The sequence below is a fragment of the Bos javanicus genome, chromosome 4 (genome assembly GCF_032452875.1).
Source record: "Bos javanicus breed banteng chromosome 4, ARS-OSU_banteng_1.0, whole genome shotgun sequence".
Lineage (NCBI taxonomy): Eukaryota > Metazoa > Chordata > Mammalia > Artiodactyla > Bovidae > Bos > Bos javanicus.
Window position 1 is genome coordinate 12,627,531 of NC_083871.1, and position 15,887 is coordinate 12,643,417.

At 40.8% G+C, this 15,887-nt stretch overlaps 1 protein-coding gene across 8 annotated transcripts in view; it reads right to left on the reverse strand.

Annotated features, from left to right (window-relative positions):
* Nucleotides 1–14,346, reverse strand: part of SGCE (sarcoglycan epsilon) — a 71,449-nt gene extending 57,103 nt beyond the window's left edge. For 2 of the 8 annotated variants that reach the window (XM_061413470.1, XM_061413469.1), the window contains exon 1: nt 14,132–14,346. In XM_061413470.1, coding sequence (XP_061269454.1) covers nt 14,132–14,240 — 109 coding nt within the window. In that variant the 5' untranslated portion in view covers nt 14,241–14,346. The remainder of the gene's footprint in view (nt 1–14,131) is intronic. The other 6 variants (XM_061413465.1, XM_061413463.1, XM_061413468.1 and 3 more) reach the window with 6 other exon arrangements.
* Nucleotides 14,347–15,887: the final 1,541 nt, after the last annotated feature.

Genomic DNA, 15,887 nt, shown 5'->3' on the forward strand with positions numbered 1-15,887 from the left:
TGGAAAGCAAAGGCCTTAGCATCCCACGTGAGTAAATGACTTGGTTGGTATTGAATTTTTAAATCATGCAAACGTAAGTATACTAATTTTCTATCTTCTAAAAGCTCAATCTCATGGCTGATTCGCCTAATAAATGGTTTTTTCACCTAAGAACTGAAGTTATGTCCTTTTAAATCTAGATGAAGAATACCGTAGTCGTTTCCCAAGGAATTTAACATGAAATAGGGTCAGAAGTGTTCATGGTCTCTTGTGGCAAAATACCCCACCCCCCAATTTTTCCTAATTGCTGGGTTCCAAAGGCAACCTGCCGGTTAAATAAGAATCATCTGGGCAGCTCTCTAAAAATACATATTCTCACACACCCTATCAAATGTATAACAAAGAATTTTAAAACACATATTCACGATTCCACCATGGAGAGTCCAGCTGAGGTGGGTTACACAATTTCATCAGGTGATTCTCACACACAAATACGAACTCTAGAAGACCAACAGAAGCCTTACAGAACCCAAGAGTATATAAGATATTCAACCAAGTACGTCAAAGGTGCCAGATGTAGGGGTAACCTTATCACTGAAACCTTCACTCTCTCTTAACTCCAGCTGGCCCGTGCTGTTGCTGCTAAGTCGCTTCAGTCGTGTAGCCAATTTGAAAGAACACGAAAGTCACTGCTGGGCAGTGAGAAATCTCAACCTAGACAGACACGAAGCAGGTAGCCAAATTCTCCTCCATAACTCTTCGAAGAACAAAGTATCTATGTGGACCTGAAAAACACCACCTACATTTAAATCTATCGCATCATTTAGTCCCAAGCTAGGTGCTTTCATGTAGATTGTCTAGTTCAATCCTTACAAAACCAAGAGAATGTATTAGCATGTCTGAAGGTTACAGACACTTGATCCTATAGCTGCTGCTAAGTCGCTTCAGTTGTGTCCAACTCTGTGCGACCCCATAGACGGCAGCCCACCAGGCTCCCCCGGCCCTGGGATTCTCCAGGCAAGAACACTGGAGTGGGTTGCCATTTCCTTCTCCAATGCATGAAAGTGAAAGCAGAATGGAGTAAATCCTGCAAGCAAGCAGGCACTGTCAGAGTTCCAGACTTCTTCATCGATTGGGAAGTTACCATAAAAAAAGTATGGGGTGTGTGTCCACACAGTACCCCTTTTGTTCCTTTCTTTATTCTAGTCCAGTGGTTCTCAGACCATGCTGTGCCTAAGAGTAATTGTTCACTTATATACACAAAACTACACATATGTACTTTATAGTAGCTTAAAGGATTGACTTGGGTAACTTAAGTTTATGGAATTTTTTTGGTCTTACACTCTGGCTTTCAGAACCTCACGAAACCCGAAAGATTTAATGCCACTGTACACCCTTGCTGGGTGAACCCACACACCATGGCTCATACTTTCCAGGTCCTGTGTAAGTGCAGTCTACTTGACTTTTACAGAAAAATTTCAAAATTCAAATCTGATTGTTGCTTCAATTGTTAAAAATTAGAGGCAGGGTAAAATATTTTAAAGGGCTTCCCAGGTGGCTCAGTGGTAAAGAACCCTCCAGCCAATTCTAGAGATGCAGGATTCACCGGTTCAACCCCTGGGTAGGGAAGATCCCTTGGAGGAGGAAATGGCAACCCATTTCAGTATTCTTGCCTGGAGAATCCCATGGACAGGAGAGCCTGGCAGGCTATGGTCCATGGGGTTGCAAGGAGTCGGACATGATTAAGCAACTGAGTGCAGCACAAAACAGTTCAAACACATCTTAAAAATAAAGCTCTATTTTAAGGCTGGCATTGCTTTGAGCATGTTCATTTTTTTAAAGTTTATATTGATCCATCTAAAGTCCTACTGTGACCACATAAGACCACAGTCCAATAAATCTCAATAAAAAGACAACTTTTTACGCCTCTGCTTACCAGACAGCATCAATAAAGGCAAGACACAACACCATGGATAACATGTCTGCTTAAAGATTCGAGTCCCACACCTTGAGGGAGAAATCCCAGTAATACTGAAATATCTATTTTTTGTTACGCATTCAAGATCATGGATCAACCCAACTAACTCCTTGTGTAGAAAATTATTATAATCTCTATAATGGTGACTACGGTCTTCTTCCTTAGATCTTGAATTTCCCCTTTAGTTCATTTATGCTTAATAAAAAAAGACTTTTTGAAATTTATTCTTTATTGACTAAAAGATTATTTAAATTAAAAAAAGAAAATTATTACAATCTGTACATTAAGAAATGGAGAATATTTACTGGTGGAAAAAAGCTAGTATTTTAATAACTTTGATTTTCATTGAAAAAGATCACCCCATTTTTTTCTGTGAGAACAAATTTCCTTTGTTAGGATGGGAAAAAATGGCTCAAATTTTTAAAATATTTATTCTATACATTACATTTCAAGATTAAATCTAGTGTTTAAAAAGAAAAATGTCAGCCTGTATAGACTGGTTCTTGGACTTTTTCCAAAGATAATGGACCATCCTCAGAAATCCTGAAAGGAACTCCACTGTGCTCATTGGGTTCATGAGCTACAGTTGTACCTGGATGTGAGTTTCGCTCTAATTCATAAATACAAAAGCAAAGAATAAAATGAATCTTGTGTTTACAAAACCCAAACTAAGACAGTCACACAATTAGCTAACATAGCATGATATACAATTTAACCAATTCTTCAATGCTCCCTCTTAAAAATCCTCAAAGCCTGAATGAATCCAGTGGTGGCTGGCAGGACCTTAAATTCCCTAGAAACCATCCAATACTTAAAGTTTGTCTTAAGGTTCCATGATTCATCTGGAGTCTCGTAGCAGCGTGACTACATCTCATCTGGCCGGGGGCAAACACTCTCTGAAGAAACATTACTCTTTCCCAAACCTGAATAATTTGCTGACTTAGGGAGGTGGGGTTTGCTATTTAATAAAAGCCATTGAAGAGTTGTGAATAGTGACTGATTGCTGATGATCTAATCAAAATGTCAAGGGATAGAAATAATAAATAGTAACTTAGTCCGACATCACTGTTCAAGTAAATAGCAGGATACGCCAAATGAAATGTAATCTCGTTAATATACTTACCTTAGAACCGAACTGTCGTGTCTTTCTCTGCCCACTGTTTCATCAGACTCTTTTCCTATTTCACTCAAAGGGGACACAGACGAGAACACAAAGGGGAGCACAGATGGGATACACAGCTCATGCCCCCCTCATCTCTTCCCCTCTCTCACCATCCCCCATATCATTATGTCTCTCCTTTGCCTTCTGTTTTCCCTTCCTTTTTTCATGCAACTGTCCTTAATATTTTGTAAACTGTCTCTTATACTGAAATCTTGTTTTTATATTTTCCTCTCTTAAAAACGTTAGCTGACATTATCACTGGCTACCAAGTTTTATGTGCTAAGTGCAAGGTACTAAAGGTTTTCTAGATAACTATTTCAATCCCTACATCATCAGCTATGTAAAATAGGTATTATTAGTTCCATTTTAAAATAAGAATAAGAACTCCTAGGAAATTATATGACTTAATCCCAGATCATATGTCTAGTAAGAGGCCGAGTTGGATTTTGAACCCCTTTCTTGGCTGACTGCAAAGACTCCATCATCTACTCATCAATACTATCCCCAAATGGTTAAATGAGGATGCAATTTGTGAACTACGTATTTTATGTAATTTGAGATAGTATTATTATTACCAGTAGGTCCTCTTCAACTTATTTTTCTTTCTAGAACAAAATAAGTTTTCCCTGACTGCTAGATCAGAAATAGCTAGCAATGAGGAAATGCCCATGGAAATTAATCCTGTGTGTTAGGTACAGACACAAACGATTCATTAAAAGAAGAAAGTTAAAAGGTTAGCTGGAACCTACGGAGAGAAAAATGGCTTTGCTGAGAACTGTCCACCCCAACCTCCAAGGGAGTCAAGGAAAAATATTCCTAAGAGAAGTATAACAGCAAGAATTTAAACCGAGAATGCCAAAATAAGAAGCCTCTAAACTTTGTTAAAACAGCAGAGCGTGGCAGGGCAGAACATAAACAATTACTTAATATAATGTAAAGTTATTAGAATTTCATAATTTTAGCATAAGCTTGGTAAGATTTTAGGCTTCAGAATGAAATAAAAATTAAGAACACAGAAAGGCTGGTGTTTAGTGTTTAAAATCAGCATCTCTGGAGACAGAGCACCTGGGTTCAAAATCCCAGTTTCTGTCCACTGGGCAAGTTATTCAAAGTCTCTGAACCTCAGTTTCCTCAACTGGTAAGAACCAAACAGTGCTCACCTCATAGAGACATCGTGAATATACATAAAACCCTGACAAGAGTGCCTAGCGCACGATGACATTCTCAAAAAAAATGAGTTGTTATTACACTTAAACTTCACTTAATATGAAGGAAATTTTAGATTTCTTTAAATGTGTTTTGTTTTTTTAAAAAACAGACATTCAAATGAAAAAACCATTGTCACTGCAGTTGGCATTACAGAATACAGCATTCTTTTTTTTTTTTTTTTTGCCTCCTTCACAGTCAGGAGACACATGAAAAAATGATATTTGTATGGCAGAGCGGAATAAACGCTGGAGGCTGCTCTCCAGCCGAGACAAACGCCCAGGGGTTCCAACCATTCCAGGCTCCACAGGGCTAAGAAGATGGCATGGTAGCAAGTCTTCATTCCCAGTATCTGCCAAGGCAAACTGGTGGAGAGCCGCAGTTTAACCCTTCTGAGGAAAGCCAGGTGGAATGAGAAGTAAGTTATATTGACATCTGTACTGTCTGACTGTCATAAACTCTTAGGTATTTATTCTGAGGAAATAATGCCACAAAAGCAAAAACTGCATGGGCACAAGATTCAACTTTGCATCACATATCAAAACCGGAGAAAAACAGAAACATCCAATCAAAGAAAAAGCATTGGTTTGATAGACTAGTTCGTGGAGAAGGGAGGGTTATCCACTTCTCTTTGTGGTTTAAGAGCCCAAGCAAGGCACATACTGGGTTTTCACTGATGGGATACAGTACTATCTATATTCTATCTCAAAAATACTAGATGAAGAAGGAGATCCTTGAGATCCACTGAGATCCTTGAAAATGGGATACATAAAACATGCAATAGTTATATGCATAACAATTTAATGTCCCCATCTGCAAAATGTTGGACCATTTCAAAATTATTAAAATCAATGAAAGGCAGAATACAAAACATGATGCAGACTGAAATCTAGCCTAACAGTGCAATCTAGTGGGAAAGGATTAAAAGGCAAAGCAGTAAGAGCGACTGGGCTCAGGAAGTAAAACTGTAGGAAAAAATTCTGTCCAAAATAAAAAAACATAGAAATACAGTAATAATGAGTGCTTATTTGAAACTGTCATTATTTTTCTTTATTATAGAAGCCACACATTTTCACTGTAATACATCCAAAGAGTATAACCAGGAGGGTATGAAATATAAAAGTTCCTTCCTACATATCTATTGCTGTCCCTCCAACGCCACTGCTAAGGGTATCCCCTCTCAACAGTGCTCACATCATTCTATATTCTATGCATATATAAATGTATGTTTGGATACAAACACATATAAACACACACATACCATGCTTTTCTACCCATGATGTGATCACACTTTTTTTCCCTAGCATGTATCTTGGACACGTTTACATGATATCACATTTTAAGACTGCATAGCTTTACCCTTTGTGGCTCAATTATAATTTATTTATCATCACCTCAAGCTCCCGATCTTTCCCTTAAAGTCTGGTCTTCTTCCAGCATTCCTTATCCTGAGAATGGCGTCACCACTCATTCTCATGAATATAACAGAAATCTAGAAATCATCCCTGATTTTTTTTCCTAGAGAAATCGTCTCTGGTAACCCTCCACCCAAAATTCAACCCCTGACCCACTCCTATTGCTATTTACCCCTCAACATGTTCTTCCAAACTTCATCTCCCCACCACTACTCTAGCAAGGGAGGTCATCTATTCCTCTCTGCTCTGCATTACTAAGTAGACTTGGAACTACTGCTTCTATTCTGACCCCTCCAATCCTTTTATCACAATGCAAAGTGCTCTTTTTGAAACGCAAATTTGATCAAGTCCTGCTTAGAGCCCTCCAAAGAGGTAGGTTTTAGATTTTAGGATGAAGATTACACTCTTTGAGGCAGTCTAACGGGCCCAGCAAAATTTGCTCCCTGACCCCCGCATCCAGCCTCTTCATACTGTGCTTCCCCTTCTACCCGGGCACCAACCTCACAGGACTTTCTAGAGCACCTTCTGTTTGCTAGGGCACCCTGCTACAGAGCCTCTACAGAGCTCTTCTTTTGACCTCCAATATACTTTTCCTCTTCACCTCACTCACATCTACTCATCCTTCAGGTCTGAGTACCTTCTCAGATAAGCCTTCCTTAATCCCCCTGACTGGCCAAATCCCCTGCTTAGAAATTCTATTAGTATTTGTAACACTTACCATAGTTCTAAGGGCACATTGATATGTGTGATTGATTAATCTTTGTCAACACCCTAGTTTAAAAGTTCCCTAATCTAGGACCGAGTATTCCATAGCATTTAACACAGTCTCAAAACCAGTCAACACTCAAAAAATAACTGAATAAAAGAAGTACTAGCTAGTAAGAGGAGCCACGATTTTTTCTAATTTTTCATTGACTACCATCAATATAAATATCCTTATACTTTTATTTTTCATCACCCAAAGGAGTATCTTTGTAAGCTAAACTCCTAGAATGTCAATGGCTAGACAAAAATAACGTATATCTCAAATCTTGATAAGCACATGTAGCAACCTGTTCTGCTTCTACTTCTGCAGTACTGGCCTTTGATTAGAATCAGCTCTGTAACTACAGAAGATGAAAGATGGTAAAGTGCTACATCGATTAACTCTTTCAGAGGAGAGAAAAGCTGCTGTCATTTTACTGCACAGCGAGGAGCGCCAATTTGCTAAGGAGAAAAGAAAAATGAAAAACCTTGGGGCTAATTTTGCTCTCCCTCTGCATTCCAAGGTAAAAAAAAAAAAAAATCAACTTTTACTTCTCTGTCTATTGCTGAAGAAATCCCAGAGAACTAAAATATTTCACTTGAACTGCTATAGCAAAATTAACTGTGATCTCTTCTTTCAAATTGACAGTGAACTCCAAATCTCCATAAGAATCAAAGTGGTGACCAAATGAATGAGTGGAAAGCTAAAGAATGGGAAAGAATTTACACTGGAGCTGCCTAACTCCTAAACATTTTTGAAATGAGAGGCTTCATTTGTCAGAAAAGAGAAATGTCTGCCTTCCGTGTCACAACATAAGCGGGGGCAATATCCGTGGTACAGAATGCCAAAGAGCTAGTCTAAAAAAACTGATTAGTCCAAGGCAATTAACTAGAAAATGAGACATGCTAAAGATGAGTGCTTTTAAAGTGATGAAACACATTTAAACACTATTGCATAGACACTGCATAGGAATTCTCAGATGAAGACATAAAACGTAAGATTTTTACCAAAGTGACCCAAGAAGAAAACAGCACTTTTCTAACATTGAGTTTGGCAAGAATATAACATTAACAAGTATACCAGCAGTACATGTTTCGTAGCAACCTGCTTATTTCCTAAGGTAACTTCCTGAAGTTTTAAAATTTAAACACTGGGGATTATTTACTTCCCAAACCCAGCAGCAGGAGCAAGTACTGCATTCAAGGAATTGCAAGTAGCCTCCTGCAGATCAGGTGCACGAGCGTTGACAAGCCAGGCACTCAGGCTTTGAGCATTTCTCTCTCGGAAATATGAGCTCAGCTCAGGATGCCTGTGGCATCTTCAACAACTGGGAGCCGGGCCATCGGCCGTCGCAAGCTGCCCAGCACATTACTACAAGCCCACAAAAGTGCATTACACTTTTCTAAAAGATAGAGAAAATGAGAAGAGAACATGTTTAACATTAAAAATACACTTCACATATTCAGGGTTCGAGTGACCATATCTCTGACCTCACAATCTGAGTGGAGGAGAAAGTTCTGGGCGTGGGGAGAAGGGACAGGAGTCAAAGAAGCATGACAACGTTGATTTTAAAAGATGCCTGAAGAATGGTGTCTTCCTTCTTCACATTTGTCATCAGAATCCCCTTAGTTTTCAAGGGTCACTCACAGGCATAAAAATCGTCACCGTGGAGTGAGACGTGTTGGGCTTATCACTTCTTAGAACTGAGGTCCTATGTGCCTACTCCACTAAGGAACTTTGAGCAATCAATCACATTTTCACAGTTGGAGATCGTAATCAAAATAAACAATCCATAGGCAGGTGGAAAGAAAATCTGCCCCAAGACATGTTTGAGACATGAAGCCGGTGCTCCTAGGGCACTGACGAACCAGGCTCACTTCAAAGGGAGTTAAAAGAGCACAAGGTCAGCGGCCTACTTTTGATTGAAAGGTTTTCTTTGCGAGTGAAAAGCTAAAAATTGTAACTGTTATGTATTACAAGGACATAGAAGAGGGGACTGCAGAAGGAAGAAGAATGGCCTCACATTTCCCCTGGGTAAGAGGCTCTAGCAGCGTAGGGCTCAGCTGTCCTGTACCAGCGGCTGGCAGCAGTCTGCTCCCCCTTAACCCAGGGCGCCCCCCGGACACCCGCAGCGAGAAACACCAGGGAAGGAACAATTTCAGGAAGCAACTGAAAGCCACTTTAGTTCTCAGATTTTCACGTTTGAAATGAAATGAAAAGGGAGGAAAGCATGCGTTAAAATGTCCAGTTGCAGCTGTTTGCAAGTTGTAAGAAATCAACCTGCAACCCACAGGACTACTCTTTCTTTTAGACAGTTGATCAGAAAAAATAAAATGTTTACACCGTGACATCAGTGTCTCTGCTGTCCTGCACTAAAATGTTATCATGGCCTCAAATTAAATATTCATTGCAAGAAAGATAAATATTTCTGGCACTTGAAAATAAAGAGACCAAGAAAGGTGCTAAGTTGATTCCCTTCTTGAGCTTCACTGTTAGAAAGGTCTCAAGTTGAAACCCATCTCTATCTTTCACCCACTACAGCTGGTTCTGCTTTCTGAAGCAAACAGAAGAGAGTTTATGTCTACTTTTAGTCTTTAAGCTAAACGTTTCCAGACCCTTTGAGGATACCTCCTATGACAAGATTGCCAGACCCCTCACCATCCCCACGGATTGTTCTGGAAGTTGTCTAATTTGTCAATGTCTCTCTTTAAATGTGACAGCCAGAAATGGACACAATACTACACATGTGGTTAATTAGAGCAGGCTACTCTTAATTTTTGTGACATATGGACACTGTACTATTACTGGAATCTAAATTTAATTTTTTTTTAATTTTGCAGCCACCATGCCACTGGTTCATATTAACTGTCCTTCTCCTCAAAAACTGCTACCATATAAAGTCATCTCCTTCCTTTATACAGGCCAATGAATTATGAGGCATTTACTGCTACAAAATATATTTCTAAATAGTAGCCTACTTAAACCATATTAACTCTCAATTCTGTTATCTATTTGTAATAGACTTTTTTGAAGTCAACAATGGATTTTAAAGCAAGCATCTTAGAACTTCATCAAAGCTATCCATAAAAATGTTGAAAAAGAGAAGACCCAGGGCAAAGGCTTGTGATCCTTCACCTAGGACCACTCTCAGACCCAAACCCAGTAACCAATTCGGATTGCCCCAGGCTCACAAAGCAATCCTGCTTGTCTATACAGCATCTTACATACGAGAGCCTCCGAAAAGCCCTGACAAATGCTTAGCTGAAAGCAAGATTCATTTATCTTTCAAAGCAAAGTGTAAAAAATCTACACATACGAAAATTAAGAGTCAAGTGAAAATACATATGCACGTGGAACAAAGACTAGAAGGGAAGGCACATCAGTGCAAATGTTTGTTCTCGTGTCAGACTGTGGAGACTCTACTCTTTTTTATTCAACACGGTCTTTACTATAGTTACACTGTTTGAAAACCTGAAGTCCCCGGAATTTTGCTCAGACAGAAATGTGTGTGGAAGCTGTTCAGAAGCCATCCGCGTGAAACAACTTTAAGAGCATTGAGCCTCTATCTGATTCTACCATCCTGAAAACCCCAATCGGGAAAACCAGTCACTTGAAAAGACTTGTTGATCTTCAGAAACACTAGCTTCCTTTTTTCAATTCTGCAGTGCTGCTTGTGGCTTAATATTTCTAGAAATCAGGGAGGCAGCAAACAGAAGAACTGCATCCTAAAGTTTAGAAAAAGCCTTGATGCCTTGCATGTGCGTGTGCCCGTGTGTCTATCTGTCCATGTCTCTCTGTCTGCCTGCCTGCCCGTGTCTGCCGGTCTTTCTGTCACGTCTCTGTTGGAGAAGCTGGAAAGGACAGAAAGAAACAAAAAGCATCATGTTAATATTTCCGTGAAGCTCTGGACTTCACAGAGCTCCAGCCCAGGGATCTGTAGCGGACATGTAAACATATGTTATCTATTCACGTAGAGTCCTTTTTTACACCAAGATTGGGTAATAAGATCAACAACAGAATCTACCCTTGGGTGTTTAGAACTGAGGTAACAGTAAGTTAAAAGAAAAGGGACCAGACAGAGTAAGCATGGACGCTTAGTAAAAAAGAAGAAAAAACAAAGTGTCTGGTTATTTTAGAGAAAATGCGATCCATAAATACTGCACTTCTTAAAACCCCGACCCATCTGAATAACTGACGGAGAATTTTTTAACATGTCAAGGTTTCCTCACTGCTTCAACGTTTTATTTCAAGCCTGGTTTTCATCAGTTAAAACCAGTGCTAGAAACTGGATATGCGTTATCTTTCTCATCAGTTTTCTCTGGTGCTGTCCCTTGCTAATTTTCAATGTCCGAGAGACAAGTGAAAATTCCACTTTGCTTAGAAAAACAATTTGCCTACCACACTAGAATTTAAAGTAAATAGATGAGGTCGATCAACAGCTTTTAGATTTATGGCAAACTCTTTATAATAAATGGATAAAATGATCAAGTATTAAGTCCAATTAATATTTGACAACTGAAAATTTTACTTTGCTGAGAAATAAATTTTTCCTACCACACTAAAAGTTAAGTCAAATTGCATGTAGTAAATCAGCAGATTCACAGATCCAAAGCAAACTGTCATCTAAATCAGATAAAATGTCTAACTAGAAAGTCCAGTTATTGTTTGGCAAGTGAAAATTCCACTTTTTATGAAGTATATTTTTCCTACTCTAGACATTAAGCTAAATATAAAAGGTAAATCAACAGCTTCACAGATACATGGCAAATTGTCTTAAATAAGTAAAATATCCAATTAGAAAGCTATTATTTGACAAGTGAACATCCCACTTGGATTTGAAATACAATTTTCCTACTACACTTGAAGTTAAACACAGGTAGTTAATCAACAGCTTCATAGATCCACAGGAAATTCTCATTAAAATGGATTAAAATGTTCCCATACAATGCCCAGTAGTATTTGATAAAGTAAATAATGCATATTAGCATCTCTTTTTGCTATGCGTGTAATCTTGTGCAAGACGGGTAAGAAACAGATAACACTGGGAACTATCTGAGAAAATCCAAAATTCACTTATGACATCAAATATCAAAAGAGTGTTTTAAATTCTTATGTATTTATGTGGGGGTGATTTTTAATGTTGTTCTGTGCTTTAGGTAACATGAAAATGTCATCTCAAGTATTTACCTATTAACACTGTATTTTTGTTTTTATGTTTGATATTGTTTTGCTGCTTTAGATTAAATTTTTTTCTCAAAGCTACTATCTATTGTTGCTTTTTTCCTTAGAAAAATCTATTTCTAAGCAAAGTAAAAATGTTTTCATATATAGAGAATAAGAAACACAAGGATATATACCAGATTACTATGTGTGTGTTAGAATAGTGAGATCAGAGGAAACTCTCAGTTCTTTGGTTTTAAATATTTTTGTACTAATGTTCATCTAAATTTCAATTAGAAAAAGTAATCACTATTATTTCCATTTTTAAAAAGATTCTAAAAATTTAATGTTATTTAGAAAGCTAAGGCTCCTTGAAGAGAAAAAAATGGAGGAAATTAACTTGACCCCATTTTTAATTTTTAGAAATTATACCCGTGCAACTCTATGAAAAATATACATTATTTAGGCACATGTATATAGAGAAAGTAGAGTCCATAATGTTTACCGGGGTTGTCACAGGATAAAGAGGTTACAGGTGATCCTGATTTTCTTTTTGAGGTGTTTTTTTCCTCCAGTTTTCTGGATTTTTTCCCCCTAAATTTTGTACAATGAATAGGAATTACTTTTATTATGATAAAGATAAACACTAAAGCTGGGTTTTTTCCCTCCACCCTACCCCCCCAAGAAAAGTCCTGGCTAACATTCTGAAATAAAAATTCAAATAGGTTCAAACTTGTTGAAACTTTTTTGATTTTTAAACCTGAGTTTTTTCTATCACCTATCCTGTTTTTTAATCTCATTTTTTAGAGACAGAATGTCTATCAATTACCAAACAACTAGATGAAGTAACTTTCCTGGATTTAAAAAAGTAGGAAGAATTTGACGGTCTGGCAGTCACCAGAACAGTATTCTAGAAAACATAAGAAATCCTGAAAGCATTCAACATTGCAGGGAAGAGTGAACATCCTAAGCATGGAAAGACACTAAGGCACTTCTAAACACTATAATTATATTCACCCAACTTCCTTGGAAGGTATCTTTCAGTGTTGGAAATCTGCACTTCATTTATTCATATATCTGATGGTCAATATTTTATTTCTGATTAAAAAGCAGAGTTTCAATAAATGTGCTAGAGTTTTGTTTACTCTTAGAAAGGCTGGCTTTAACTGAGATCTCTACCATTCTGTCATCTACAACGGGTCAAATTCTTATCTATCTTCTATGTACAAATTAATATATAGCAATGTTACTCAAATCTGCTATTTTAGCCTTTAAATACAAATCTCATCTGTGTCTCATCTGTGTCTCAGGAACCTCATGCAGTTGTAGACAATTGGTTTTTCATTTTAACTTAAAGTTCTTTTACTAAGATTATCAACAGATTGTCCCTTTTCTTAGTGCCTAACACTTTCCTAAATTGAAATCCACGTTAAGGCTTTTTATTTCAGCTCCTTCCTCATCAGTATTTTAGTCTCGTAACTCACTGCAATTTTCTCTAATGTATACGTTAGAGAAAAATACATACGTTTATAAACATACACAAATATTTGTGGCCAAATCTTGGCAACGCGCTTCAAAGGATTAAACTTGCGGTTACCGTGACTAAAGGTATTCATTCACCCTACAAGATTTAGAAAAACGTAACGTTGCAGAGAGATCCATGTCTCTGCGTAAACCTCGTAATCATCACCAAAAGGCCGTAGCTGGGAGTCTCCGAAGCCCGCCAAATACACTGGAGGCATCCACAGCTGTTTTTAATTGTTTTCGCTTTCTCGAAATAGTGTACTTGGTGGGGCAAACCGTTGTGTTTTCAGCGTCTCTGGCCCCCAGCCGAGGTTAACCCTGACCTCAATGCCCTGTTTAGCTCCTAGCATTTCACGATTCCGTTTCCCTGCTCCGCAAAACCTAAGAAAAACGAGATTTCCGTTGCCGAGAAATTCGCTTAGGCAGAAAGGAGAATTAGGCGTGTCAGATGCATATTTTTATGTCCCCTCCAGATCGGATTCAAGAAAAGGGGGAAAAAAAGATGTGGTGTGTTGGTAGAGCTGGGCACAGCTCAACACCCATTTCCTAGGGCTCGCCTCTGGGCCACAGAGCCCCATTCGCAAGGTAAGCCCCCAACCCCCAGATGGTCGACGACCCCCAGCCTCTGAGGCAGGGATCCGGAGAGGTTCATCACCCGGACTGCTGGGGACGGGTGGGGGGCAATGGGAATGGAAACTGGAGATGGAATTTCGGTGCTGCTGGGCAGGGAGGGGCCCCCGGGGGCGCAGAGAAAAAAGGCCAGGGGTCAAGCCTGGCAAGGGAAGCACAGGGTTCCAGAAGTGGGGTGCGGGGCATCTCGGAGGAAGCGTGCACTGGGGACTCTGCAGCACGAGGGGCTCATGCCCAGAAAATGCACCCAAGTACCCCAAACCCGGGAAGGGGGGGTGGGGAAGCAGCGGCCTGTTGGCCCCAGGACCTCCCGTCGCGCGCGGGACACTAACCTGTCAGCAAGAAGGTGCCAGTGGTCGCGGGGCTCATCCTGCGTGTCCCCCGACCCTGTCCCGTCCAAGCACAAGGGTCTCCCAGCTCCCACCACCAGGGCAATTGCATTCTTGGCCTGGCTAGGCCGGCCGTCCTCGATTCTCCCCTCCCCTCCCTTTCTTCTTTCCTCCCAGCTCGGCCAGTTCAGCATCAGCATCCTGCACCCCCCTCCTTAATCCCGAACTCCCTCTAGCGGCGGGCCAGTGTAGCGGGGCCGTCGCCCCCACCCCCATCTCCCCCATCCCCCCATCCCCTCCGCCCCCGCTCCTCCTCCACCCCCCCCTAACCCGCGGAGCACGCTGGGATTTGGCGCCCCCCTCCTCGGTTCAGCCTATATAAAGCTCCGGGTCGGCGCTCCCGGTACACGCGCTTCAACTTCGGTTGGTGTGTGTCGAAGAAACCTGACTACGACCTGAGGAGACCAGCGGAGACGGACCACCGAACCTCGAGGAAGGTCCGCTGAGCGGGCTCGCGTCCGGAGCCACTCCGGGCTGCCGAGCAGCCAGCGGCGCCCACGCCTGGCACAGGTGTGGGACCCCGTCTTTCCAGCCTTCGCAGAGGAGTCCTCGCGTGGTGAGTATGCGGTGAGGATGTTTCTTTTTCTTTAAGATCACGTTCATTCCCCGTTCTTATCGAGAACTGCGGAAGATGGAATAGAGCCTCGAATGTCTCCACGCACACCTTGTCACGCCTTCACTGGCTGCACCCCAAAACTGCGTGGAGAATCCAAGCCTTCAGGGCTTTGATTCCTAGTACCTAAGTCTAGATACGGGTGGTAGACAGATATGAGCTGCGGACAGACATGAGCTGCAGACGGACATGAGCTACAGACCAATTTGCAGATGTGCTGCAAAGTGATATCCGCTACAAACTAATTGGCACTTCAGATGCGCTACCAACTGATGAGCGCTTCAAATGCGCTACAAACTGATAAGCGCTTCAAATGCGCCACAGACCCGATAGGCGCTTCAATGCGCTACAGACCGATGGGCACTTCAATGCGCTACAGACTGATGGGCGCATCAGTGCGCTACAAAGCGATGGGCGCGTCAATGCGCTATAAACTGATGGGCGCTTCTTTTGCACTGAAACCAGTATGAACTGCCGCGATTTATGAATTGCCGCGATTTATGAACCACAGACTGATGAGTGATTTGCGCTTTAAATGCGCTACAAAATGTGAGCTGTGGAAGATTAGCGCTACAAAAATGATACGATAGCACTACAACAGCGCTTCGTTGCGCTACGAGACTCAGGAACCGCAGAGGTACACGAGCTGTGGAACGATTTATACCTAAAATGCGCTACAGAGTAATAACAGCTGCAGAAATAGACAAGCTGTACTGTTTTGCGCTACAAAGAAACCAGTTGAAGCGGACAGGAGCTGAAGAGTAAGATCACTCTGTTCTTAGAGGAACCCCACCCTTTGTCTCTAACACACCTTTGGAATGGCTCCCACTATGTTTTTCTCTAGGACGGTTCTCTGCATGATGGTGCTGTTAGACAAAATGGAGCCCTGGGCAAAAATTAGTGTTTAACATTCTGCCCACACCATTCCTGCTATGGCAGTGGAGTGGAGGGGCTCTGACTGTAAGCGTAAAAGGCAATCTTTTGGTGGTGGCGGGGCTGCCTTGCTTAGTTGCACTTGATTGAAGTGGTGGTGTAGTTGTAGTGATGGCGCGAATTGGCATCCAGCAACAGTTTGTGGAAACTGTT